This window comes from Telmatherina bonti (genome assembly GCF_933228915.1).
Source record: "Telmatherina bonti genome assembly, chromosome: 13".
Classification (NCBI taxonomy): Eukaryota; Metazoa; Chordata; class Actinopteri; order Atheriniformes; family Telmatherinidae; genus Telmatherina; species Telmatherina bonti.
This window is the reverse complement of record NC_136611.1, coordinates 24,043,622-24,070,589: the sequence shown is the minus strand read 5'-3', so window position 1 is coordinate 24,070,589 and position 26,968 is coordinate 24,043,622. Positions and strand designations below refer to the sequence as shown.

The following is a 26,968-nucleotide window of genomic DNA, read 5'->3' as shown; positions in this document are numbered from 1 at the left end:
GCACTCTGCCTCTTCTTTTAAATCTACATGCACTGGGATGTGCTTTTACTGACACATCTCTTCTTCTCAGTCTGAAAGGCACACATTCATTCATTCATTCATTTTCCAAACTGCTTATTCCAAGTCAGGGTCATGGGGAAGCTGGAGCCTATCCCAGCTGGCTTTGGGTGACAGGCAGGGTATACCCTGGACAGCTTGCCAGTCCATTGCAGGGCCACACACAGAGAGATGAACAACCACACTCACGCTCACACTCACTCCTAGGGGCAATTTAGAGTGACCAATTAACTTATCATGCATGTCTTTGGATGGTGGGGGAAGCTGGAGTACCTGGAGAGAACATGCAAACTCCACACAGAAAGGCCACTGACCAAACCAGCCAAGGATCGAACCAGCAACCTTCTTGCTGTGAGGCCACAGTGCTAACCGCAGCCCATTGAAAGGCACACATATCCAATAGAAATGATGCGCTGGATGAGTGACGTCAGCTCAGACTTGCGAAAAGAAAAAAACGTCAAAAGCCGCAAAGACAGAGAGATAGACCGGAAGTTGGTATAAAAGGTTAAAAAAAAAAACGGAGAAAGCTTTAATTCATTACGTAAAATATTCGAACTAACTGAATGAGAATGCGAGAGATTTTTTTTTTTCTAAATTATTGTTTGAATCTAAATGGATTAAAAATCCATTTAGATTTTTTTTTTTTTAAATCCATTTAGTTTTTTTAGTTTTTTTTTGTTTAGTTTTTTTTTTTTGTTTTTTTTTTTAGTGGCAGATGGCGATGAGTTGCCTGTGGATTTACTTTGAAAGTCCTAACCGGAAGTACCGATGTGATGTGTCTGACTTGATTTCTTGCAAAATTCCTATGGGTCTTCTGCAGAAGCGCGGATCTTTGCAGCGCAATCTTGGACAATTTCGAGACCCGCGACTTACTAAAGTAAGTTTGACTTGTTGTTTTCCTTCTTTTATCCATGTTGTTTAGCTTTGAAAGAGATATTTAGTTTGACTCACGAGACCGACACTTTCCTTACTTTGTCAAATGAGAAAAGTTTCCATGCTTTCGAGCGAGTTGGAGTCTTTGGTCTTTGGGGCCCGAGAAGAAGACTCAACCTGTGAATAAACCTTTGCATAAAATATTGAAAAATGTACCGACTTCATATTCCCTGGTGATAGTACCTCTTTTAGACGCGCACAGGCATACATACGTTTATACATATCACTTTTCACTTTAGATTAAATGGTAAATTGTCTTAACTTTTATACTTGACACAATTCACACACACACACACACACACACACACACACACACACACACACACACACACACACACATATATATATATATATATATATATATATATATATATATATAATGTATAAAATCTGCATTGTTTTTTTTTATTGAGTACATTCTTCTCTCCTGTGCTGGCATGGTCACATTTTGACAAGATACAGCATGTTTCTCCTCCACCATTTTAGCCCAAATGTTTTGTGTATTGATCTAAAATTGTTCTTAGCAGAAAAGTTCATTCGCCCCTGTCTTTAATAAACAACTCATGGATACGTTGAGCATAAATGAATAATACTTTTCTGGTCATGATCTGAAAAATTTCCAAGATATAATCATATACTCTATTTCTTTTATGTCCTGACTTTTCAACTTATGGTGCAGAGAGACAGACTAACCGACAAACAAACCAACACCACTGAATACATAACTTTTGCCTTGGTGGAGATAGTAAAATTTTTATATTTTCATGTTTTACAGATAAATAAAATAAGTAATTCTTGGAAGTATTCTCATGTTTTGCCTCTTGGAGGGAAAAGTTTTTGCATTTTCTGTGAATGACAACTCTGATCTGAGACTCGCTGGGTTCTGGGAATGCTTTCATCTCTAAACATATTAACACCTATTGCTCAGCTAGCAACTAGCCAACGATGGACTGGCGAGCTGTCCAGGGTGTAACTTTCGCCCAAACACTGTTGGGATAGGCTCCAGCTTCCCTCCGACCCTTAATCGGACTAAACGGTTAGGGAAATGAATGAATGAATAAAAAAAAGAATGGATAAAACCTATACATTTATCAGATTAAAGGCACATTCACATCAGCCTTTTTGAATTGAATTCAAGTCTTTTTGCTGAGAAAGTCTGCTTTGTTTGTGGAAATGTGAATGCTCCAAACAATTTCTGATTCAGGCCAAAGAAACCGACTACAAAAAAGGTCACTTATTGCATTTGGTGTAGCATTGCATTGTGGTTAAATACACAGTGATTGTGTTTAGAGTCTTCTGCCTCGTCTGTTGTTCATACTGTAGTCATTGTTGCAGTGTGCTTCCATAGCACAAAAAACCCAAACAGCTATAGTTTTGTGCTGTATGTTTTCTTTTTTGCAGGTCTCGTCCCTACTTTTGCTAAATACTAGTGCAGCGCCACCTTTGGTGGCAATGGGGATATATTCTTGTGAAGGTTTTGTATGTTTGACCAAAGTGTAGCATGAACACAATCGGTCCGCATGGATACACACCCCTACAACTGAGCCAGGTCCCCAATCGGACCGAGTCTAGCGGACTATCCTGATGTGAATTACACTTGAGAAAAGGACATGGAGATTCAAAATTGTGCCATTTGCAAAGGTAGTTTCTCAATTTAGATAATATGAACGAATCAGCAGTTTGGTTAGTGTAGATAGATACTGAGTTGCCATGAGCAGGAGTACCCTTTGATTTTAGGATTTCCCCATGTTGAGACATTGTTTCCCCAATGTTTCTCCAGTGAGCCAGTTACAGAAAGAAAGGTCTCTGAAAAGAAAGGTCATAGTAGGTCATCGTTATTTGCAGCCTCGTAACTTTAATATATAAAAGATGTCACACTGAAAGTGTAACAGAGATACTATGTGCTGAAATGAAGTTTGGATATGAATAAAATTGTTAAAAAAAAAAAAAAAGTTGCTGTTGCTAAATAAGTTATGTTTTTGCTCTTGTTTGTCTGTCTGCTTTTTTTTTTTTTTTAACAACTTTACTTTTCTTCTTCCTTTTAGTCTAAATTAGATTCCATTAATCAGAGGTGTCCAAAGCCGCAGGTTTTCCATGTATCTCTGCTTCAACACACCAGGCTTCCATGAAATGGATGAAATAGCCAATGAAGTTTTGCATAATGAAGGATTCATTTGAGTCAGGTGAATTGGAGCAGGGGGTTATGGAAAACCTGCAGGATTGTGGTCCTCGAAGACTGGAGCTGGGCACCCCTGCATTAAATTTTTGGATTAATCTGAAGGCAATTGTGGACACAAGAATTTTTCTAAGGAAGTTCTCAAGTATGAGTTTAAATTAGCTCCTTGGTGGACGCCTGCATTTTCTGAGTGCCTTTCTAGTTGTAAACATCATGAGGTAAAATGAAAGAATAGTACTGATACATTTTTTAGCAAAAGGCACCTGCACTGCAGAGATTCTGACCACGCTGAGCTGTGATGTGGGTCAGATGCATAGACTGTATATAAAAAGATGGCTGGAGCCTCCGTGACGTCACCCATAGGTTTCTGAAGGGCTGAATTAAAGCTTGGTGGGTGGTTCCTACTATTGCCATCTTGGTAGGGGCATGCGCGTCGTCTCACCCGGAAAATATAAATATGGGCAAAGAGGTAGGGCTGAGAGGGGGGCTGAGAGGGGGGCTGTGAATGTGGCGGTGGATGATTGTCATCGAGTGAACTCTGAGCAGCCTGTAGCAAGGAGCTAACCTGGAGATAACGGCAGCTAACCAGCTAATGGAGGTAAGCGGGCTAAAGCTAAGTCACGCTGTTAACTGGCTAAACCACGGTTGTTCTACATCCCTCCTTCTTGAAGCGGGAGATTGGGTACCTGTCAATCAAAAGGACACGCCCCTAAATATGTAAAATTTTTTAGATTAAATTACTTTTAAACGGGGGAGTTAGAGAAAAAATCCCTCCCCCCAAAGTTGTCATGAAGGTAAACCTGACCTGTTAAACCGAAAATGGATTTTTGAACCAGGCTGTAAACATGTTTATTTCTGCTGTGAAGTTGGCCTTTTTAACATTCACGTCTATGGGGATTCGCTGTGTTTTGGAGCCAGCCCCTAGTGGATGAAGGGGGAATCACAGTTTTATGCACTAGGCCTCACTTTTAACCGACAGAGGTGGCCGCTTGGTCAGATGCTCAGAAGCAGCTTAGATTTTTTATCACACCATATCTTGTGTTATTTCACAGAAGATAATTTATGATAAAGTATAATAAAAATTTGGCATCAAAAATATTTTTTATGTTTTCTTGTTAAGGTTCATGATTTAAAAAATGTGCGGCTAATTTGGAGGCAACTAGTAATTTTTCTAGCTCTCTCTGTGTATTTTGCAATATTCTCCTGTTGTCCTACAGAGATTTTGGCACATTTTTCAAGGGCATTGCCAGCAATCCTTATAAGCTATACCCTGTCATACAGGTAAATAATCTGGATGTCCAACAAATTAGGGGTGGGAAAATCGAATCGAAAAATCGAAAACCGGGATTTTTTTGCTTTACAATTTTAAAATCGATCTTTTTTTTTTGTTAAAAAAAAATCTATTTTTTTTTTCAAACAAATTTTTAAAAAAGCAGGATAAAATTTTTTGTCATTTTTATTGGTTTTATTGATCTTTTTACATGTCTTCTTGTGTATTAAAGAAGCAGAATGATGGTCTGGCTACTGGGTTGTTTTTTTCTAATTGAAATCAAGAAATATTACGAGCAAAAAAATAAGTTTAGTACATTTCTTTTGTTTTTAATCTGCAAAAATCAGCAATATCAAAGAATCGCAATTTAAATCGAATCGGCACCCAAAAAATCAGAATCAAATCGAATTGGGACAAAAGTGTATCGTCACAGCCCTACAACAAAATGTTATGCTACAACTGACATGATCAAAATTATGAAATAATGAACCAAACACACATTTCTGTACTATTTTTGCCAAGTGTACATGTATCTAATACAATCCATCAGGGTTTACAACATCCAACACACCCAGAACATTCCAATCAGCTCAGAAGGATAAATTTTGGATACATGTTGACATGTTTACTGTGATCTTGCCTCTCGTTCACCTCTATTATTTGTTGTAACCAGTTGTAACCAAACAACCTTTTAGCAATGCTGATAGCTGCTAATCTCTGTGAAACAAGTATTTCCTCATTACACATAAGTACCTTACTGTTAAGTATTTTGATATTAACAGAAGCTACATAACAATATTAATTTCTAATACCTTTGACACTAAACTCTACATTTAAAAAGGAGTTGATAATGAATTAAGTTTAAATTATTGAATGTTGTAAATTACACTATAACATAAGACATTGAAAGTATCTTTTGTACTTGTCGGTCTTGTAGCAAATACATGCATCGGAACTTAAGGCTGAATAGATGGAGGTAAAACAAATCAAACGGTTTGGAGTCCAACAAAAAAGGCTGTCAGAAAGGCATATTATCTCGATCACAGCCATTATGAAATAGCACAGAGAAGAGGATACAGGTGTGGATTATAATCTAAACTTCAGTTGTTTAAATTAGTGTTTTTCAACCACTGTGCCGTGCCATGAGAGATTATCAGGTGTGCCCCGAGAAATTATCCAATTTTACCTAAATGGTCTAAAAAGCAGCTCTGTGTTTATCAAAACTGGCCCCAGTGAAAGATAATAAAATTCCTTCTCCTTGTGTCTGATTTTTATTCAAGAGGCTTTGACAAGATGGACTTAAAATTAATATTATGGCCTTTTTTTTATTTACAAAAATATTTTGATTTGTAGTATGCCTTGTGATTTTTCAGTTGGAAAAAAGTGTGCCTTGGCTCTAACAAAGTTGAAAAACACTGGTTTAAATAAATATGTCACACATTGTGGTTTGCAGTAATTTTTTAAAGTATGAATTGTAAATCCACATTTACAGAAAAAAACCAAAGGGAAAATAAAAATTTCCACATTGGACATAAATCCCAGTCCAGTGGGTAGAAATCATGCAGCTGATTAATGGTACTAGCATGCCTATTCACAATGTACACTTCTATCTGCAAAGTAATTTCACCTTGAGCCTAATCAGACATCAGAGTACCTGCTGTCTGTATTTTGGGAAAGTAACTGATAAGTCATTAAATTAGCCACGAACATCAGATGTAGGTGTAGTTTCTATGACGAAACTGAAATGAATGAAAATAAATAATAAAAATACAAATCTTTGTCATTTTATACCTTCTCTAAATTCAGGATATTTATGGCCAAAGGTATTTCTAGCTAAAGGTTTTCTGATAATCTGGTCAAATGAGAGTCCTGCATGTGATCTGTCGTCTTATTGTTTGAAAACTATCTTTATTTACCTGTATGTATGTATGTGCGTATGTATTTATTGTACATTCTCAAGCATGCAATCTGTATGGAGTTTAAATTATAAAGAATAAATATATTTTGGGAATCTTAGTTGGTCTTTGAGAGTTTCAGCACAGTGTGCTTTATCATGCTGCGATTAACACACTGCCTTGTTCTTGTGATGCCAAGAAACTTGGTTATCCTAACTGCATTTAAATCTGGTACCGCATTATTCCCTAAAACTACAGATCTGAAAAGGAAGAAAAGACAAAAGAATATTGCAGTATTTGCAGGATTCCAAGTGAATTTGAGATTCTGAAGGTTTGCCAACTGTTCAGTGGAAAGTAAAGGTATTTTCTACGTGCAGGAAGTGAGGTCTCTCTCATTTTCTCTCTCCACAAGAAAAACGTCATTGTTACCGAGTGTGTGTGCCTGTGTTCTTCACGCTTCATTTGAGAATCACAGCCAGAAAACACCCGTGTCATTCTTTCTCTTCTGTTCATTTCCCTTTGCTGACCATCCAGCCTCACGTGTCCACATGCAACTGCATTTCCTCCTTCCCACAATCAGACCACTCACCCCCCTGGATGCAGTAGTGTGCAGGTTCTGTCTGCTGGTGCCCTACGAAGGGCAGTAGGAACGTTTGTAATCAATATTCACTCCGTAATCATTAAAAATGTTATCTTTTAAATGAGGATGATGTCTCTGTGTTTGTCTCCAAGTAATTTTGAATAAATATCTACATGTTTAAGTAATCAGTAAGTAATTTTTTTCACTTGTGTCACTTATGAAGCACTGAGATTGAACAACTTTGAGCCATTTTCAGACATTAATACCAGTTGCTTTCTTAGTGTCTGAATAGCTGTATAAGCATGCAGTTCTCAGCAGGACAAACTCTGCATAAGTTTTTATCTCAATGGAAGAAAATATGCCTTAGAAATTGCTGTACTTGGTTAAACATATCTACAGTATTTCAGGGAAAAAAATGGAACTCCCCAACCCAGGTCAGCACAGAGAACGATGCGATGAATCCGAATCTGTTATCAGCACAAACACTTACCATAACAGTCCAGAGGATTTTCTGCGGTTGCTGGCTAGGTATTATCTTCAACTAGCAAATAATGCAGAACTTTTTTTTCCTTTTACTTACCTTTCTAGAACATCCCCAGAAAATATCAGCACTGCAGTACCATATCTTTCACCACCTATCAATAAGCTAAGTCATAGATTGTTGCTGAAAAGAGACAATATATTTGTGCATCAGGAAAGTGTCATGAGATATTAAATAAATTTCCTGGTATGCAGTGTTGACTGATGATTGGTCCAGACATTAGCCAGGCTCTGCGACTTTGTGAAGGTTTGACACTGGTCTAGGTCCTCTTCACGCTGTCTGCTTGCAGTCCAATGCAGAGGCTGCTCATCTGGTCTAAAGGTGGCCTGTAGTCCTGCTACGGTGATCACATACTAAAAAAAACAACAAAAAAAACTATAACTGATGTTATTTAAGCTAACCAACGCCAACTTTGTTAGCTTGTTTGGACCAATACTTAATATTACATAGCATTGCCTTTGCTGTGCATCATCAATATCTTTTTTGAAATGTCTATTCAACCTGTAAAACAGAAAACAACTTATCAGTAGCTAGCCTTTTCAGTCTCCAGACTGCACATGTAATACGCTTGGTGGATGTTCTCAAAGTTTACCTTGCCTGTGGAGTTGACTAATGAAGTTTATTAAGGCTCCAGCTCTGCATGCTGTGTTGCTACATGCTGGTGCAGAGCAGATGTCTGACAGCAGAGTAGCCCACTGCTGCTGCACTTCTGGTGCAACAATGTAGTTTGAAAGAGTTGATGTTATCCACGCAAAGCGATTTAATTATTGCCTTTTTTCAAGGCTTGGTGCTAAAAATATAGTCTGGCTTAGCAATATTTTTGCTATATTGTTAGCGCCATACGGCCCGCCATGGCTGAGTTGGTGTAGAGGAAAAACTGCATCTGTCCCACAGATGCTTTTTTTTTAAAGTTACTGGCCCACAAACAGCTGTTTTGTTTGTAAAATAGATGACTGTGGTTCAGGGAGAAGTGTGTCATTTCAGTTTTGTTCTCCGATCAGTGGCTACATTGGTTCAGTCCTCAGCTTCTCCAGTCCGGATGTTGTTGACATTTTTTCCAATGTGTTCTCATCAGTCCAGAGGAAACACTGGACAGTTTTGGCCTGGTTAATGCTGGGATACTTGACAAGGTTTTCTCATCAGTGAGGCCTACCACATGCATTTTATACCCTATCCCAACTTCATTTTTTTAAGTCCTTTTATGAATATTTTAGAGAAGAACTTTTAATCATGATGAATAGCTCTCTTCAGACTGGGGTCTTCCCTGCCGCTTTTAAGGGGGCAGTGGTGAGGCCCCTGCTGAAGGAGAGCAATTTTGACAATAATGACCTGAACAATTTTAGACTGATATCTAATCTACCATTTTTAAGTAAAGTTTTAGAAAAGCTTGCTTTTATTCAGCTCACTGATTTTTTAAACAGAGAGAGTGTTCTTCAGAAATTTCAATCTGACTTTAGGGTGAACCACAGCACAGAGATGGCCCTTTTAAAGATTTTGATACAGTTGATCACACTATTCTTTGATCACGTTTAAAGCACATCGGCCTTTCTGGTACTGTTCACAGATGGTTCACCTCACAGATAGAGAATTTATGGTGGGTTTGGATCCTTGCTGCTCCAAGGTCCATAAAATCACACATGTTGTGTCCCAGGGATCCATTTTGGGCCCAGTGCTTTTTAGCCTGTACATGCTCCCTCTTGGCGGGGTCATCAGGAGACATGGAGTCAACTTCCACAGTTATGCTGATGATACACAGCTGTACATCTCCGTGTCTCCTGATGACACCAGGCCAATGGACGCACTTTTTAACTGTATTTTAGACATCAGATCCTGGATGACAGAGAACTTTCTTCAGCTTAACCAGGCCAAAACTGAGGTTTTAGTTATTGGTCCTGAAGCCCAGAGAGAGAAACTTTTACCTAAGCTACTATCCTTGTCTCTCAATCCTTCCCTACAAGTTAAAAATCTTGGCGTGATTTTTGACTCTGAGCTGACTTTTATCCCACATATTAAGAACATCACAAAAAAAGGGTTTTATCATTTAAAAAACATAGCCAGAGTCCGCCCCATTCTCTCTCAGGCTAACACAGAGATGCTAATGCATGCTTTTATTACAAGCCGTATTGACTATTGTAATGCCCTGCTTTCTTGTCTTTCCAAAAAGAGTATCTCAGGTTTACAACTCTTACAAAACTCAGCAGCTCATGTCCTGACAAAGACCCATATTACGCCAATCTTAAAATCAGTGCATTGGCTCCCGGTGTGTTTCAGGATCGATTTTAAGGTTCTTTTAACGGTTTTTAAATGTCTTAATGGCCTTGGGCCCTCTTATCTCTCAGAACTGCTTTTAACTTACGAGCCCTCACGATCCCTGCGCTCCTCTGGCAGCAGGCTTTTATTGATTCCCAAAGTCAGGACACATATCCACGGAGAGTTGCATTCCAGTGGTATGGCCCCCACCTGTGGAACAGTCTGCTGGAGGACCTCAGGGGTGCAGAGAATGTTCATGTTTTTAAGAGCAGGCTCAAGACCCACTTTTTTAGTTTGGCCTTTATTTGATTTCTTAAGTTTTAATTGGTTAATTTATTCCATTTTGATTTTCTTATAAATGATTATTCTTATTTCATTTTTATATTTATGTGTGTGTATATCTTGTCTTAATACATTTTATGTTTTAAATGGTGTTTCCAGTGTTTCCTTTGTGGAAGCTGTCTGCAACCGGGGTGGCGGTGGTGGATAGGGTACAGTGCTGCTGGTGCCTGCCATTGCGCTACCCCGGTGCAAATGGCTCCTCGGATGGGGTTTCCACGACTAGTCCGTCTGCACTTAGCTTTCTCATTTAGATGTATCTAAAAAGGGGGGTTGGAGGTATCTTTTTATATAATGTGTCTGTCTGTGTATTTCCTTAATGTCTGATTTTAAACTGTGAAGCGCTTTGAGTTACATATTTTATGTTGGAAAAGTGCTTCATAAATAAAGTTTGATCGATTGATCACATTGTAAATGAGTTTGGGGAAAAAAGATGAACAAATTGTACTAATGTGATATACGTTCACAACAGTTTTGCCTCAGATTCCATGTTTGTTGTCACAGCCCTGGAAATTGCTCCAACCATTAACTCTGGTGGAGAAATATCTTCTTCTCCTGTTGTTTCTGGTTTGTTTTTGGGCTAATATCTGATAAATATTTGTGAAATTCACTATTCCAATCTCACATTTTACTTATATTTGTTCTTAGATTTGAACTCAATGTCTCATTCAAATAAACTTTTACTGTTAGTGAAAGTTATCACATTTTTTTTTTTTATTAAAGTCATACTTGATCACAATCCAGTTTTTTTCTGAACTGCTTTTGGTTTAGATTGATTCCTTGTTTACCACCAGCTCTTAATAGCTCTCAGCTTTACCTCTGGTTGTCAGCATGTGCTCAGACAAGCTGGCTGCCTCAGACCTGTTACAAGCCTAACTCCCAGTGAGCCCACATTCTGCTGCTTTACAGCATTTTGTGCTCTCCAAAGCGGGATAACTGGTAATTGTCACATTGTTTACCACAGCCTACTTTCGATCTGCTGGTATTGCTGAATGTCACTCAACTTAGTGCATGAAGCACATCATAGAATTTTTGTGTCAGCAGCAGAAATGCTTTTTTTTGTCTTCTTGGAGGAGAAATTGACAAACCAAAGGTGAATTTGTTTCCTTCAGTATATTTTACCATGCTTGCCATTAACAACGCTTCATGTCTTTGAGGAGTAAAAGCTGGCAGAACAATGGGCCTTGTCTGGACCTCGACAGTGGCCATAATGAAAGGGGATGAGAGAGGAGGGAGTGTTTTTTGTGGGGGTGGGGAAAGAAGGAATGGGGAAGCTTTCTATCAGAGAGCTCTCTTCACAGCCACTGTCACCCCCCCCCCCCCCCCCCCCCCCCCCCCCCCTTTTTTTTTTTTTAAATGTCACATTCAGAAAACCCTGTTTTCCATTTATTTACCCAGTGTAAGGGCTCAGAGGGGATCACCAGCTGTCTTGTTGCTAAAGCAGGTGTAAAGTGGCAACCAAACAGCTTTAGCTCAAATAAATTGCTGCTTAATGAAGATTAAAAAACCTTGGAGAATGAGTGAGGCCTCGTTTCCTCATTCAGGAAGGCGGCATGGTATCGCCCGGTGACAGAAGAAGGAGGGTTGACATGTTCCCAGTTTTGCCCCTCCTCTACTGGGTCCCGGGGGGAAAGTAGGTGAGAGGTTGAGGGGTATTCAATGAGGGGAGTCTGGGAAAGAAGGGCTGATTCAATGAAATAAATTCAGTTTCCAATGGAAGATGAAGTCACAAGGGATTTGCGAGATGGGGGCGGGTTTGGAGGCCCATCTTCAAATTACAGAAAATGTACAACCACATATAATTAGTATTTTCTGTGTGTGAGAAAATGTTGTATGTATCTGATTATGTAATAAAATAACACACTGATACATCTAGTTTTCTTTTTTATGAACATTAATGTCTGGCAGGGAAATCATTTGGGTTGGACATTGCTCATCCTTCCCCATCACCCCATTTTCCCACTATCCTCAAGCTACTGTACTCATCCTGGGTGTTTTTTCTTTCCCCAGTGGATGACAAAGTGACACATGACTAAAAGTAACCTTCAGCGCCTGTTTTGGTTAAGCCAATCGTTATTACTTCCTGATGTCTCTCCACACATTGCCTCCCCCTCTCACACCCTGCATGAATCCAAGTCCTTTCTTTTCCTTTCATCTCTTTGATCAAGTCCAAGCTTGCGTTGTTTGGCCATTAAAGCCCCAGTATGTGAGAGTTAGGACACATTCACATCAGCCTTTTTGACTCGAATCCTAGTCTGCTTGCTCCGAAATTCCGCTTGTTTGTGAAGCTGTGAATGCGGCAAACAAATTCTGATTCGGATCAAAGAAGCGGACTTGGTCCGCCTACAAACGCAGGTCTCGGTCGGCTTCAGGCAGACCAAATACAGGAAGTGGACTACAAAGTCACAAAAAAGTCACTTCCTGTATTTGGCATTGTGGGTAAGTACATAGTGATTGCGTTATGGGTCTTCTGTTGTTCATACTACGCCCATTGTATTTCTGCTGTATACTTGCATAAGACAAAATAAAAAACCCAAAACAGCAATAGTTTTGTGCTCCATGTTTAGTTTGCAAGTGGAGGAAATGGAGTATTCTTCTCCATGCGGGTCTTGTCTTCTCCATTGCTAGATATTAGTGCTGTGCCACGTTTGATGAGATGGAGTTATATTATTCAAATTGTTTGGCTTGTTTGACCAAAATGCATGAACATGATATCGGTCCACATGAATACACCCCCTACAACTGAGCGGAGTCCCCAAGTTGAACTTTCTCTAACGGACTATCCTGATGTGACTACAGTCCCATCTATGGGTGTGATAATTAAAAGCAAAGAACAGATTAGTGCTCTTTGGCCCCTTGCTGTTTAAGATAATTAATACCATTACCAGAGAGTAACCAGCCACACTTGCCAACTCTCTGGGGGGGGGGGGGAGATCTCAAAGCATTCCCAGGCCAGCCGAGAGATATAATCCCTCAGGCGTGTCCTTGGTCTCCCCCGGGGTCTCTGCCCGGAACACCTCATTAGGGAGGTGTCCAGGAGGCATCCAAACCAGATGCCCGAGCCACCTCAACTGGTTCCTCTTGATGTGGAGGAGCAGCGGCTCTACTCTAAGCCCCTCTCTGATGACCAAGCTCCTCACCCTATCTCTAAGGGAGAGCCCAGCCACACTGCGGAGGAAACTCATTTCAGCCGCCTGTATACGAGATCTCGTTCTTTCGGTCTCGACCCACAGCTCATGACATTAGGTGAGGGTAGGAACGTAGATTGACTGGTAAATCGAGAGCTTCGCCTTCTGGCTCAGCTCCTTTTTCACCACGACAGACCGGCACAGAGTCCGCATTACTGCAGACGCCGCACTGATCTGTCTGTTGATCTCACGCTCCATCTTTCCCTCACTCGTGAACAAGACCCCGAGATATTTAAACTCCTCCACTTGAGGCAGGACCTCACTCCCGACCTGGAGAGGGCAATCCACACTATCCCGGCTGAGGACCATGGTCTTAGATTTGAAGGTTCTGATTCCCATCCCAGCCACTTCACATTCGGCTGCAAATCGCTTAAGCGAGAGCTGGAGATCACGGCCAGATGAAGTCAAAAGGACCACATCATCTGCAAAAAGCAGAGACCCAGTCCTAAGGCCACCAAACCGGATCCCCTCAACACCTCGGCTGCGCCTAAAATGTCTATCCATATCAGTTATGAAAAGAATCGTTGATAAAATTGGAAATGAATCTGACTTACTGCCGGCAATGCGGATCAAGCTCTGACACCTGTCGTACAGAGACCAGACAGCTTGTACAAGGGGGTCCGGTATCCCATACTCCCAGAGTAGTCCCTGGGGGACATGGTCGAATTCCTTCTCCAGGTCCACAAAGCACATTTAGACTGGCTGGGAAAACTCCCATGCCCCCTCTAGGACCCCAAAGAGGGTATATAGATGTCCACTGTTCCGCGTCCAGGACGAAACCCACACTGCTCCTCCTCAATCCAAGATTCGACTATCCTACGGACCCTTCTCTCCAGGACCTCTAAATAGATCTTACTGGTGAGGCTGAGGAAGGTGATTCCCCTGTAGTTGGAACACACCCTCCAGTCCCCTTTACCCTCCAGAGCCAGCATCGCATGTCCTGGTGTCAGCCAGGACACCCACAGCATCCAGAGCCTTAAGGAACTCCAGGCGGATCTCATCCAACCCCGGGGCCTTGCCACCAAGGAGCTTTTTAACAACCTTCAAACACCTCAGCGACTTCACCCCCAGAGATAGGAGAGTTCACCCCTGAGTGCTCCAGCTCTGCTACATGTTGGTAGGATTGAGGAGGTCTTTGAAGTATTCCCTCTACCGACCCACAACGTCCCGAGTTGAGGTCAGCAGCTCCCCATCTCCACTGTACACAGTATTGACGGAGCACTGCTTCCCCCTCTTGAGTTGTCGGATGGTGGACCAGAATTGCCTCGAAGCCATCCGGAAGTCTTTCTCCATGGCCTCGTCAAACCCGTCCCATGCCCGAGTTCTTGCCTTGTTGACAGCTGAAACCGCATGCCACTTAGCCTGCCGGTACCTGTCAGCTGCCTCCAGAGTCCCACAGGCCAAGAAGGCCCAATAGGACTCCTTCAGCTTGACAGCATCCCTCACTGCTGGTGTCCACCAACGAGTTCTGGGATTACCACCACGACAGACACCAACGACCTTACAGCCACAGCTCCGGCTGGCCGCCTCAACAATAGAGGCAGAGAACACATCCCACTAACGAACAAATAAGCTATATAGCAAGTAACTGTAAATTGTCCGGCTCAAACGTGAGAATAAATTAGTTGCTTGACTACCTGCCCAGTTTCTAACATTATGTCAAAATAAGCTTCACTGTTAAATTAAGTTAACTTACCTGTCCAGCAGAAAGGTGCAACCTCCATATCAGTTTTGAAGTTCCTCTCCCTCTTCAATTGTCTCCATCTGATATAGGCTACACCCCTGTAGATTCGTTTTCTTCCTGTTGTTATTTCTCTTTCTTATTTCTTCTCTTTCTTTCTAGACTATTTTTTCCTCCCTGTCACAGGGATTCATTTCAATGGAAAATGGCAAGTTGAATGATCCATGGTTGTACTTAATATTAACTGCATTTTAATTTCATAACAATATTTGCGCTCAAAAACATCTTCAAATTTAAATGGATTTCAGTGGACGAATAAATAAAATAACAGACATAGACATTAATATCGTCAACTGAGGCTCAGCTAATGTCTGGATAAATGCATAAAATGCATAAAGTGAAGTGTAATTTCAAGTACTTTAACTAACAGTTTCACTTACAACATGTTGCAATAAATGTTTTCTTCTGCACTCTTAATTAATCGAAATTCATATATGACAGTAAATCAGGATAGGATCAATCAGTGGCAACTTGAGTCTGGTCATGCAGTCTCCTGAAGCTGGATGCTGCATGAGGACAGAGCATCTTTTGTGTTCTTTCAGAGAGAGAGGATGGGCTTCTGCTAATGGCTTGTAAACTATCGTTAGTCACCCAAAGTCTCCAGATAAATTTGCTAGACTTGTTGATTGAATTTTCTTTAAATAAAGTCACTAGAGGGGTCTGAAAATGAGCTAAATGTAGTGCCAAAGTTGCTTAGTTGTATTGGTGTAATCTGTTCACCAGGAAATTGTGCACTGACAAACATTCTGCGCTCTTAAAGTCAATCTCACTATCCTCCCCTTTCAAAAACAAACAAACTCTAATGCTAGCGCATGCTGCAAAGTTGACCTGTCAGAGTGGAAACCCCACCCAAAGCAGATGATTGACAGCTTGGATGCAAGGAAAAAAATGGATAAAAGAATAAATATTTACAATAACAATGGAGAAAAGAATATGGAAATAAATTTGAAAAATAACAAAAAACAGGAAATGTAACGGGAAATTATTAGAGAAAAAAAGTAAATATGAAGTAGGGCTGGGCTATTAATCGATTTAATCGATTAATTCGAATTTGCTGTTTATGACGATTTATTTTTATGAAAATCAGGATTTTTTTATTTTGCCCCGCAAGCACCTTTTGGGCTTCCGTACCTTATAGTGACATCAGCACGCTCCCGCTGGTTTCCTACAGAAACGCATCAACACAACAACATGGCAGCTAGAAACGTACAAGAAGTGCTCCCCTCTGCGTTTCCATTACATTTTGTTGCAAAATAAAAATGATATTTGTACGTTTCGACAAACAACAGTTGTGGTTTGCGGGTGTTTCCGTTGAACGATGTTTAGCACATTAGCATCACGTTTCGTAATTGTGGTTAATGCAACGTGGGCGTTATTTTATGCTTTTCTACTTGCTACGGAGGATTTGCTTCGGATTTCTGAAACTTTTCTCCCTCATTTTCTTTTCTAAAACTCTGAAAATCGTGGTTGTTTATTCCACACCGCGCCATCTTTACCGGGAATTAACTGGTCACGAGCCCCCACGTCATGTCTGGGGACACGTAAATGCAAAAAAAGTGTTTCCATTACACTTTTGCAATATAGTTCTATATTGAAATGTCTGAAAAAACACCTCTTGAGATCGTAAAAACTTTTATGGCAGCGTTTTTTATGGCGATATTTAGTTTTTGCAAAGTTTCTAGGTGTGATGGAAATGCAGGGTTTTCAGTGTGGGAGGGGCGTTGTCACATGCCACAGGGGTCTGAAGCCAGATGCAGCTGGCAGGCTCGTCTTTCTTGCCAAAAATATGTCAATTAAACAAAAAACAGCAAGGATGTAATAATACATGTATGTTAGAAATATAGCTTTAGTAACATTCAGGGATTTTTTAAACATAGTGTTTTGTATCAAAGAGTTCAATTTACTCAAAACACGTTAAGTGTAAAGAAACATTCATTTTTATTACCTCACTGCCAATGTGGGAAATTGTTTGGTTATTTAATGTCAAAATACTCTAAAAGGAATCACTATTTTTCTTCCAAGAGGAGGCATTTTTATTTATTTTTTTTTTATCAGTTTTTTATTTTTGAATAAAATTATACAAGTGAAGTGAAGCCTATTCTTAAATGTATGATCAAAACTTAAAAACTATCTCACAGTGGAAACGCACTAAGTACAAACATGTTACTCATAATGTTTACAGTGGCAGCTCCTGCCATCTCTTTTTACAATCTTATTTAACGGTTTGTTTAGTTGCACTTTGAATTTAGGTAAACTTTTAGGCTGATCGCAATAAAAGCATTTTTGAAAAAGAATAATTTTTTACATTTGTAATTTTTTTTCTTTTTCTTTACAGTAAAGGGAAAAAAAATAGATTAAAATCGGAAATTGGATTTGGTTTAAAAAAAATTGGATATTTTATTTTTTGGCCATATCGCCCAGTCCTAGTATGAAGACTAAAAAATAAGGAAAAATAAATTAATAAATATCAAAGAATGGAATTATGTGACAGTAAAAATATGTTTTTATTTCCTTATTTATTTCCAGTTTTATTCTTTTTTGTGGCACCTCTATCATTCCATACACAGGTGCTGCGTCTTTGTAAAATGGCTGCCTGTCTCTCAGGTGTGGGCAGTGGATGCTTTGGCACCCATCAAAATTTCTTCAGAAATTTTCTTTTTGAATCAACAATCCTGAAATTATACAGTTGGTTTTTCTTCATTGTCTTTCTTAACATAGACTCAAGTAAAATTGCCTTTTGTATTTTGAAAAATGTTTGAACTTTAAAGGTAAAAGTTGTGCTGAAACGCTATCGTGGCCCCTTGACATCATTTTCCACTGGAATTAATTTTCTATGACGTCAGCTTTATTGGAAAAATTTGACAAAATTCTTTATAATATCTAAATTATTTTATAGCCTTTCTAACTTTTTGCAGATTGAACAGTCTCTGGATAAGCTGAAAAGAAAAAATGGATTTACCAAGATAAAAATCTAAATGAAAGTTATCCTTAGTTTCAGATCAGGCTGTGCTACAGGATGAACTTCCAGCAAGGATTACAGAAAAAGAAAAAACAACTAACACACACACACACACACACACATACACACAAAAAATCAATTGTGCAAACAAACGTACCAGATAAATGAATTGAAGTGGAAGAAACACATGAAAAAACATTTTGCTACATATTTGTTGTGGTTGTACAGCGTTAAAATAAAGTTGCAACACATTTCTGTCTCTGCAACACACCACTTTCTGTCTTTGTTCACTTGGTGGAATCCTTTCTTCTTCTTTCAGTTATGCATTTCCAGGAGTGGCTGCAGTCGCTATGCTCCCTCACAAAACTTAAAGGATCTGAATCTGAGGACCTCTGGAGTCTTCTGCCATCTCTGCCATCATTTTCCATGTCGTCCCTCTCTATGTCCACCTCTTCTCTGCTGGGTTTAGGAGCCCTGGCTTCCCTCACTGCATACTGGCTGGTGACCCGTCCTCGACCCATGCGTCCTCCCTGTGATCTGCAGGCTCAGTCTGTCGCCGTCAATGTGAGTATGGATCATAACTGACTGCTATGATAGTATTTGGACGTGCATTAATGTCAAGATAGTGTATTTAGTTGTCAGTGGAGATTTTGTTTGCATGCAGGGAGATCCCAACTGTAGGCGATCTGCTCTCCTAAAAGACGACAATCTACTGGAGTTTTACTATGATGACATTAAGACGGCTTATGACATGTTCCAGAGGGGCGTTAAGATCACAGGTGATGCACACCAGACATATTCTAAACGTTTGAACCTCATTGTGAACTGTATTGCAGATTGCAAAAAGAGCAAGGACAACACAATCAATCTTTTCTTGTCAAAACTGTCATTTGGTGAGATGCAAACACACTGACCTACAGTTAGTGGGTGAAAAATAAGCCTCAGTTAATTGTTCAATTATTGAAATGCAGCTCAAATAATCAGAAGACATCTGATAGAGAGTATCATATTGTTAATTAAAATTGATTTAGTTTGATTGGATGTAAGTTTCATAAACATGCATGCCCAGCCCACAAGGTTTACATGACAATACTAACATGCAAAGCAAGAAGATGACCACATACAAAATATGAGCCAATCACACCAGCCATTGCACTAAAAAAAATGAATTTGTTTTTTTTTTTTTTTAAAATCTGGATACAGAATCCTTTCTCTAAGTTTCCATGCTTTTTCCAGAAATCTCACCAAACTACACATTTCATTTTCAAATAGCCAACAACATCTCCCCATCAGTCATCCAGTACAAAACAGTTCTGACATCATGATATAAAGAATAAGAGAATAAAAAGTGTCATTTATCCTCAACAATCTTCAAGTTACACAAAACACATTTACAGGATTAAAGAATGATCTTGTAAACTGCATCCACAGCTGCATATGTTTAAGCTGACATGGCAAAATGGGCTTGCACTGTTTAGGAAATGGCCCTTGTCTGGGCTTCAGGAAGCCGGGCCAACCTTACGAGTGGATCTCTTATACTGAGGTATGACACATTTATGGACAGACTTGCACTTGTGTGTAGTGTGTTACTCTTTGCCGTGTGCTGACTGTGCATCTCCAATCTTTCAGGTGGCTCAGAAGGCACAGTGGCTCGGCAGTGGCCTGATTGCAAAGGGGTTGCAGCCGAATTCGCAGCAATTTGTTGGGATATTGTCACAAAATAGGCCTGAGGTATTCACATATGTCATGTATGTTTAAACATCGGAACTTGAAAAACCACCTTTGATAACAGTCAATGGTTTATCCATCCCAACATGTCCATGGTGCAAATGTTGTAAAAGAGATAAATAAGTTGCTCACATCCTGACACAGTTTTTTTTTTTTAATTTAAGGCTGCAGGTGATATTTTTGAGACACAGACTCAAAGGGAAAGTGTTATATCAAAACCCATTTCACATATTTAATAGACACCTGCATAGATTTAATTATATTTTTTCCTTTATTTATATTAAAAAACAAGGATCTGGTGGTCTGCAGGGCAGCTCATGGAAAAGCTTGTCGGCTTCCGAGTTTTTCCAAATATACAGTATCAATCAAAAAACCTATTTCTGTCATCCATGGTATAATGAGAGGCTGATGGCTCTGATGGAGCAGAAAATGATCTCTCATTTTCAATCAATGCTGCTGCGCTGTCTATTTGGAAAATGGTTTTGTTTGTTATGTAAATGGGAAATGCATGGTAGAGTAGATAATTATGTATAAGCTCTTAATGTGAGATATTTACTTGGAGTAGGCAGTGATAAATGAAGCCTGGCTGACGTTAAGGATGCTACTTTGTCTCCCTCTGCTGGTGTCAGTGGATCATCACGGAGATTGCCTGCTACACTTACTCCATGGTGCTGGTGCCGATGTATGACACACTTGGGATGGAGGCAATGGTTCATATCACCAACCTTGGTGAGAATCTCTGCATGTAGACCCTAAACACAGCTCAGTCCAAGACAATACTAAAACTCTTAAAGTGAATAAAATGCCAGACACTTAGCCATTGACAACTGAGGTATTTGAACTGTGTATGAAGAAACTATAAAAGGAAAAAAATAGTGCAACTAACTTATTGCAGGAGTTGTTATAGAAGTAACAGGTACACAAAAACTTTGATTCTAGAAGAAAATGTTTGTCTCGTTCTTTGTTCAGTCATTAAAAATGAAAATGAAACAGACTTACCGAGTTTCTGGTGTTGTTTTGTTATCACAGATGTTTTAAACATGCCAAAAAGCAAGAAATCTTTGTAGGTAGACAAAAGCTAAAAAGAGACATTATTTAGTTAAGCTCATGTAAAATATACACTTAAAAAAAAAAAATTAAAAATATAAATTGTAACAACACCACAGTGGAAAACTTTGTTTTTCCCTTTGGTTTGAAAATAGTTTAATTTGTTTTTTTGTTTTTTTTATTTAAACTTTCTAATTCACATTATAAAAAGGTGTGATTGGTAGAAAAGTGTTTTTTCTCAGATTAGATCCGAACATCACTTCACACTGTGTGTCTGTGTAGCCGAGATGACAGTGGTGATTTGTGACCGGGAGGAGACGGCGACGTCTTTGCTGGAGAACAAGGAAAAAGGCTTGACTCCAAAAATCTCCTGTCTGGTTCTCTTTACCGACTTCGGCCGAGACTTCGCGGAGAGGGCGGAGAAGTGCGAGTTGGAGGTTTTAAAACTGGAACAGCTCTTGGTGAGCGGGGTTGAAGCCTAAATCACAGTGTAACCCCTTTAATTAAGCCATTATCAAGGGAGTGTAGATTGATGCAAATGCTCCTCTATGTGCACATCTTAGGACTTGGGAAGGCAGAACCTCAAGGATCCTATGGTAAGTTTACCATCTCGTAGCTGCAACATCAAACTGATTGATGTAAATAACTGATAGCCCTCTAAATGCTCACCTGACAGCTCTACCATTACCCCTCTTCCATTAGATCTCATTAGCACCATCATGATAGATTGAATAGATTGAGAGTGTAATCATATTTTATTTTATTTTATCTTATTTTATTTTATCTTCCTGCTCTAGCCGCCCCAGCCACAGGATCTGGCAGTGGTTTGTTTCACCAGTGGAACCACAGGTACCAATTGATCTCTGAAGTCTCTCCATAATTATACCTCACTCAAAACATAAGAGAAGTGTCCCACAGTGCCCACTAACAACCTCTCTTTATGGCACTGCTGTAGCTCCTTTTGCTTTGCAGCACTCTGCAATAATGTTTTGTTTATTTATCCAGGAAAGCCCAAAGGAGCCATGATCACCCACGGCAACATCGCCTCCAATGCTTCCTCTGTCATTAAGATCCTGGAGGTCTGTCTACACTTCCACCTCCTTGTGTAATTGAGAACAGCCTCGCAGCTACCATCACTTCCCATATGCTTGTATCCCAAATTTGCCCCCCTCCCTGCTGTGTCTAATGGTATGATTAATTGGGTGTTTGATTGTTCCTGTCGCTGCCGGGTACTTTAACTAATTGCCCCGTCTGAAGATTCTTCTATCTAACTGCAGCTAAAAAAGCCATACAGCATGTTTGATTGCCCGTGAGGCTTCGCTGTATGCTGCTGCCTGATCGTAATCTCTCCCTTGTGCTTTGCTCAAATTATTTCCTGTTTTCTCTCAGGGTTCATTTACATTCCAACAAGAGGATGTGACGATCTCTTACCTGCCGCTTGCACACATGTTTGAGAGGATGATTCAGGTATTTTCCTCCTCTCCCCTGAAAGTTTTTCTATTGTTTATTTGTTTCGAAATGTTTACCTCTATACCATACATGAAATCTCTTTTTCTCCCAGCTGTCAGTGTACACCTTCGGTGCGCGAGTTGGATTCTACCAAGGGGACGTCACTCTTCTTATGGACGACATAAAAACTCTTAAACCCACCATCTTCCCTGTCGTTCCCCGTGTTCTCAATCGTATCTATGATAAGGTCAGCGAAAACATTCAGGGCTTATGATTTGCTGCTGTATTTCTCAGTGAGAAAGGTGCCAACATCGTGTTTCTTCTTTTCTTCATAAAGATTCAGGGCTCAGTGACCTCTCCGTTTGGACGCGTCCTGTTTGACTTTGCTTTAAGGAGAAAGCAGGCTGAGCTTCGGAGTGGCATCATGCGGAACAATAGTCTGTGGGACAAACTGGTGTTCAATAAGATCCAGGTCTGTTGCTGAAATCCCAGCTGGTCCTCAATCCAAATCACACGAACCTTTGCTGTTACTTTTCTTTTTCCTCAGTCAGTAAATTTACAAGAGAAGTGAGTAAACCTCTGTGCAGTATTATTCTTTGTGATTAATTATACATAGAAATTTAATCAAATGAATTAACCTTTACAATTATCAACCTGATGCACAAATTGTGTGGAACAATTTGTGAAGTCTCACTTATATTTCTCTGTATCTCTGATGACAGTCACTCTTCTTATGTGCAGACATGTTGCAGACATGAAATAACAAGCTCTGGTGTTGATAGATGTTTAATCAACGTGTAATCATTAGGACTGATTGGGAAGGCCAGGTGTACAGCGTCTTCAGAAATCAGTCCACAAAACCTTGTTTTTGTTGTTGTTTTCTGTCTGAAATGGCATCTGTTAATAGTTGATTTTACAGCTGTCACCATCTTGATTTGGTACCTCTCAGTACAGTTAAACATGTTAAGCATCAGACTGGCATATAGTTAACACATCTTAATCCAAACTTTACAAGAGAAGCACAATTGTTCCAGCTACCAGTGCCAAACTCACCCACAGCATATTGGCCCTGTGGGAGTGCTTTGGAGAGGCACGCACACAGAAAAAAACCCCCCAAGAACTGAAAAATGAGATGGATTTTAGGTTGGTGTGTCGATGCAGATGGGAAGCTATGACTGAGGGCGAAAATGGCTCAAATAGAAATCAGTGCATTTTATCATTTTTATCAATTCATTATGCATCTAACTTATGTTTCAGGCCAGTTTAGGAGGCAACATGAGGTTTGCCTTGACGGCCTCAGCACCGATCTCTGCCAAAGTGCTGTCCTTCTTCAGAGCCACTTTGGGCTGTTTAATATTTGAAGGTTATGGTCAGACGGAGTGCACTGGAGGCTGCACCTTCTCTTTGCCAGGGGATGCAAGCATGGGTAAAGCATTTTTTCCCCCTTCATTTTACTGTCTGCAGAGATTGTTGTTATTACAGGTTGTGCCAATGTCTGTTTCTCAGGTCATGTTGGTGCTCCTTTACCCTGTGTCATGGTGAGGCTGGAAGACATACCGGATATGAACTACTTTGTGAAGAACAGACAGGGAGAGGTGACCTACAGTAAAAGGTGTTGTCATATTTTATATGTACCCAGACTGTGTCAACACCTCACCCTGCTTTGTTCTGTTAGATTTGCATCCATGGGCCCAGTGTCTTCAAAGGCTATTTGAAAGACCCAGAGAGGACAGCTGAGGCCTTGGGCAGTGATGGCTGGCTGCACACGGGGGATGTAGGCCAATGGCTTCCAGTAAGATTAGATAATAAAAAGCCACAGTGACATTTTTTTTTTTTTGCAAATATTCACTCATTCAGATTTTGATGCCTTCAGTACATGCCAACAGCTGGGGCACCAAAAGACAAGGGAAGTTGAGGATTGCTCAAAAAACACCTGTTTAAAACATTCCACAGGTGAACAAGTGTACGTCAAGCAAGAATAGGAAGGAATTGCACCTACAAAGCTTCAACAATTAGTGTCCTCAGTTCTTAAATTTTTGAGTGTAATTAAAAGGAAAGGTAATGTAGGACGGTAAAAATGCCCCTGCTCCACGCTTTTTAGAACAACGTTGCAGGCATCAAATTTAAACTGAGTGAATATTTGCTAAAAACAATCAAGTTTCTCAGTTTGAATCTTAAATACCTAATTTTTGTAGTGTAACTGAGTAAGTTTGAAAAGGATTTGCAAATCATTGTATTGTTTTCATTTACGTTTTACATAGTCCCAACTTAACTGGAATTCGGGCAAAAAAATGTGTGTGTGTGTGTGTGTGTGTGTGTGTGTGTGTGTGTGTGTATATGTATATATATATATATATATATATATATATATACACACACACACACACACACACACACACACACACACACACACAGCTCAAGAAATAAAGGGAACACTAAAGTAACATGTTGTAGATCTGAATGAATAAAATATTTTTATTAAATACTTTCTTCTTTCCATAGTTGACTGTGCTGACAACAAAATCACACAAAAATTATCAATGAAAATCTAATGTATCAACCCATGGAGGTCTGGATTTGGAGTTGGTGTAATGTCTTTTAAACAAGTCAAAATGAGGCTCAGTAGTGTGTGTGGCCTCCGCATGCCTGTGTGACCTCCCTACAATGCCTAGCCATGCTCCTGATGAGGCGGCGGATGTTCTCCTGAGGGATCTCCTCCCAGACCTGGACTAAAGCATCCACCAACTCCTGGACAGTCTGTGTCATGACGTCCCAGATGTGCTCAATTGGATTCAGGTCTGGGGAACGGGCGGACCAGTCCATAACATCAATGCCTTCGTGTTGCAGGAACTGCTGACACACTCCAGCCACATGAGGTCTAGTATTGTCTTGCATTAGGAGGAACCCAGGGCCAACCACACCAGCATACGGTCTCACAAGGGGTCTGAGGATCTCATCTCTGTACCTAATGGGAGTCAGGCTACCTCTGGCGAGCACGTGGAGGGCTGTGCGGCCCTCCAAAGAAATGCCACCCCACACCATTGGATGTTGCAGGCAGCAGAACGTTCTCCACGGCGTCTCCAGACTCTCGTCTGTCACATGTGCTCCGCGTGAACCTGCTTTCATCTGTGAGGAGCACAGGGCACCAGTGGTGAATTTGCCAATCTTGGTGTTCTCTGGCAAATGCCAAACGTCCTGCATGGTGTTGGGCTGTAAGCACAACCCCCACCTGTGGATTTTGACTGTTTGAGCAGACACATGCACATTTGTGTCCTGCTGGAGCTCATCTTGCAGGGCTCTGGCAGTGCTCCTCCTGTTCCTCCTTACACAAAGAAGGAGGTAGCGGTCCTGCTGCTGGGTTTTTGCCCTCCCACGTCCTCCTCCACATCTCCTGATGTACTGGCCTGTCTCCTGGTAGTGCCTCCATGCTCTGGACACTATACGCTGACAGACACAGCAAACCTTCTTGCCACAGCTGCATTGATGTGCCATCCTGGATGAGCTGCACTACTTGAGCCACTTGTGTGGGATGTAGACTCCATCTCATGCTACCACTAGAGTTAAAGCACCGCCAGCATTCAAAAGTGACCAAAACATCAGCCAGAAAGCATCGGAACTGAGAAGTGTTCTGTGGTCACCACCTGCAGAACCACTCCTTTATTGGGTGTATCTTGCCAATTGCCTATAATTTCCACCTGTTGTCTATTCCATTTGCACAACAGCACGGGAAATTGATTGTCAATCAGTGTTGCTTCCTAAGTGGACAGTTCAGTTTCACAGAAGTGTGGTTGACTTGGAGTTATATTGTGTTGTTTAAGTGTTCCCTTTATTTTTTTGAGCAGTGTATGTGTATGTATATGCAGATACTGTATTGTTGTGTAGATTGGCATTGTCAAATGTTTAACTCATGTCTTGTGTCAGAATGGCACACTGCGCATCATTGACAGAAAAAAGAACATCTTCAAGTTGTCCCAGGGAGAGTACGTCGCCCCAGAGAAGATAGAAAATATCTACGAGCGTTCTGCTCCTGTGTTCCAGGTGTTTGTGCATGGAGACAGTTTACAGGTGCATTACATAAAGGAATTTGTATTCACCACATCTAAAACAATCATCTTAGCCAGGATGTGTTTGATATATGATTTTTTTCTTGTATTTCATGTCACCAGTCTTATCTCGTTGGGATTGTTGTGCCTGACCGAGATGTGTTTGTGGACTGGGCGAAGGAGCGAGGTTTTGTGGGGTCCTACCAGGAGCTGTGCCAAAATTCTGTAAATCAGTTTTTGATTTTCTTGAGTTACTTTAATGTTACAACTACAAATGAAGTATGCAGCATTTGCTTTTTTTGCCTTCCAACAGGATGTAAAGAATGCAGTATTAGAAGATATGAGAGCTGTGGGGAAAGAAGCAGGCCTGAAGTCCTTTGAACAGGTGAGAAGTTTCCAATGACTCTGGTTTTAGTTCAGATTTACAAGCTAGAAAATTACTTCCAGCGAGTTATGCTAATACTTTGTGTCTCGCCATTGAATCAACGCAGGTAAAGGACCTCTATTTGCATCCAGAGATATTCACTATTGCCAATGGCCTTCTCACGCCGACCATGAAAAGCAGACGTACCAACATCCAGAAAGTCTTTCAGCAAGAGTTATCCAGCATGTACAAGACGGCAATTTAACTTCACACCATGCTGAAGGACTGACAGTGACCACAAAGAGCTAATTTAAGCCCTAAAATTCCTGTAGTTCATGTAGAAACATAGTCTATTGTATTATTCTAAGAACTTTGAACATAAGTCCACATTTGGTCCCATTTTATGTT

At 40.4% G+C, this 26,968-nt stretch overlaps 1 protein-coding gene across 1 annotated transcript; it reads left to right on the top strand.

Moving 5' to 3' along the window:
• The first annotated feature begins 906 nt into the window (after positions 1-906).
• On the top strand, positions 907-26,853 carry acsl2 (acyl-CoA synthetase long chain family member 2). The gene is made up of 20 exons (XM_079251110.1): positions 907-934; positions 18,249-18,493; positions 18,594-18,708; positions 19,408-19,472; positions 19,559-19,660; positions 20,287-20,386; positions 20,987-21,165; positions 21,268-21,300; positions 21,502-21,553; positions 21,710-21,783; positions 22,094-22,171; positions 22,266-22,400; positions 22,491-22,625; positions 23,411-23,579; positions 23,660-23,748; positions 23,829-23,945; positions 26,075-26,218; positions 26,320-26,421; positions 26,510-26,581; positions 26,688-26,853. Exons 2-20 carry the CDS (start codon positions 18,251-18,253, stop codon positions 26,823-26,825), a joined length of 2,142 nt encoding a protein of 713 aa, XP_079107236.1. The 5' UTR covers positions 907-934; positions 18,249-18,250; the 3' UTR covers positions 26,826-26,853.
• Positions 26,854-26,968: the final 115 nt, after the last annotated feature.

Coding starts and splice junctions, on each gene's coding strand:
- acsl2 (XM_079251110.1), top strand. CDS start 18,251: ATGCATTTCCAGGAGTGGCTGCAGTCGCTATGCTCCCTCACAAAACTT. Junction 22,172..22,265: donor TGTTTGAGAGGATGATTCAG/GTATTTTCCTCC, acceptor TTTTTCTCCCAG/CTGTCAGTGTACACCTTCGG. Junction 26,422..26,509: donor AGGAGCTGTGCCAAAATTCT/GTAAATCAGTTT, acceptor GCCTTCCAACAG/GATGTAAAGAATGCAGTATT.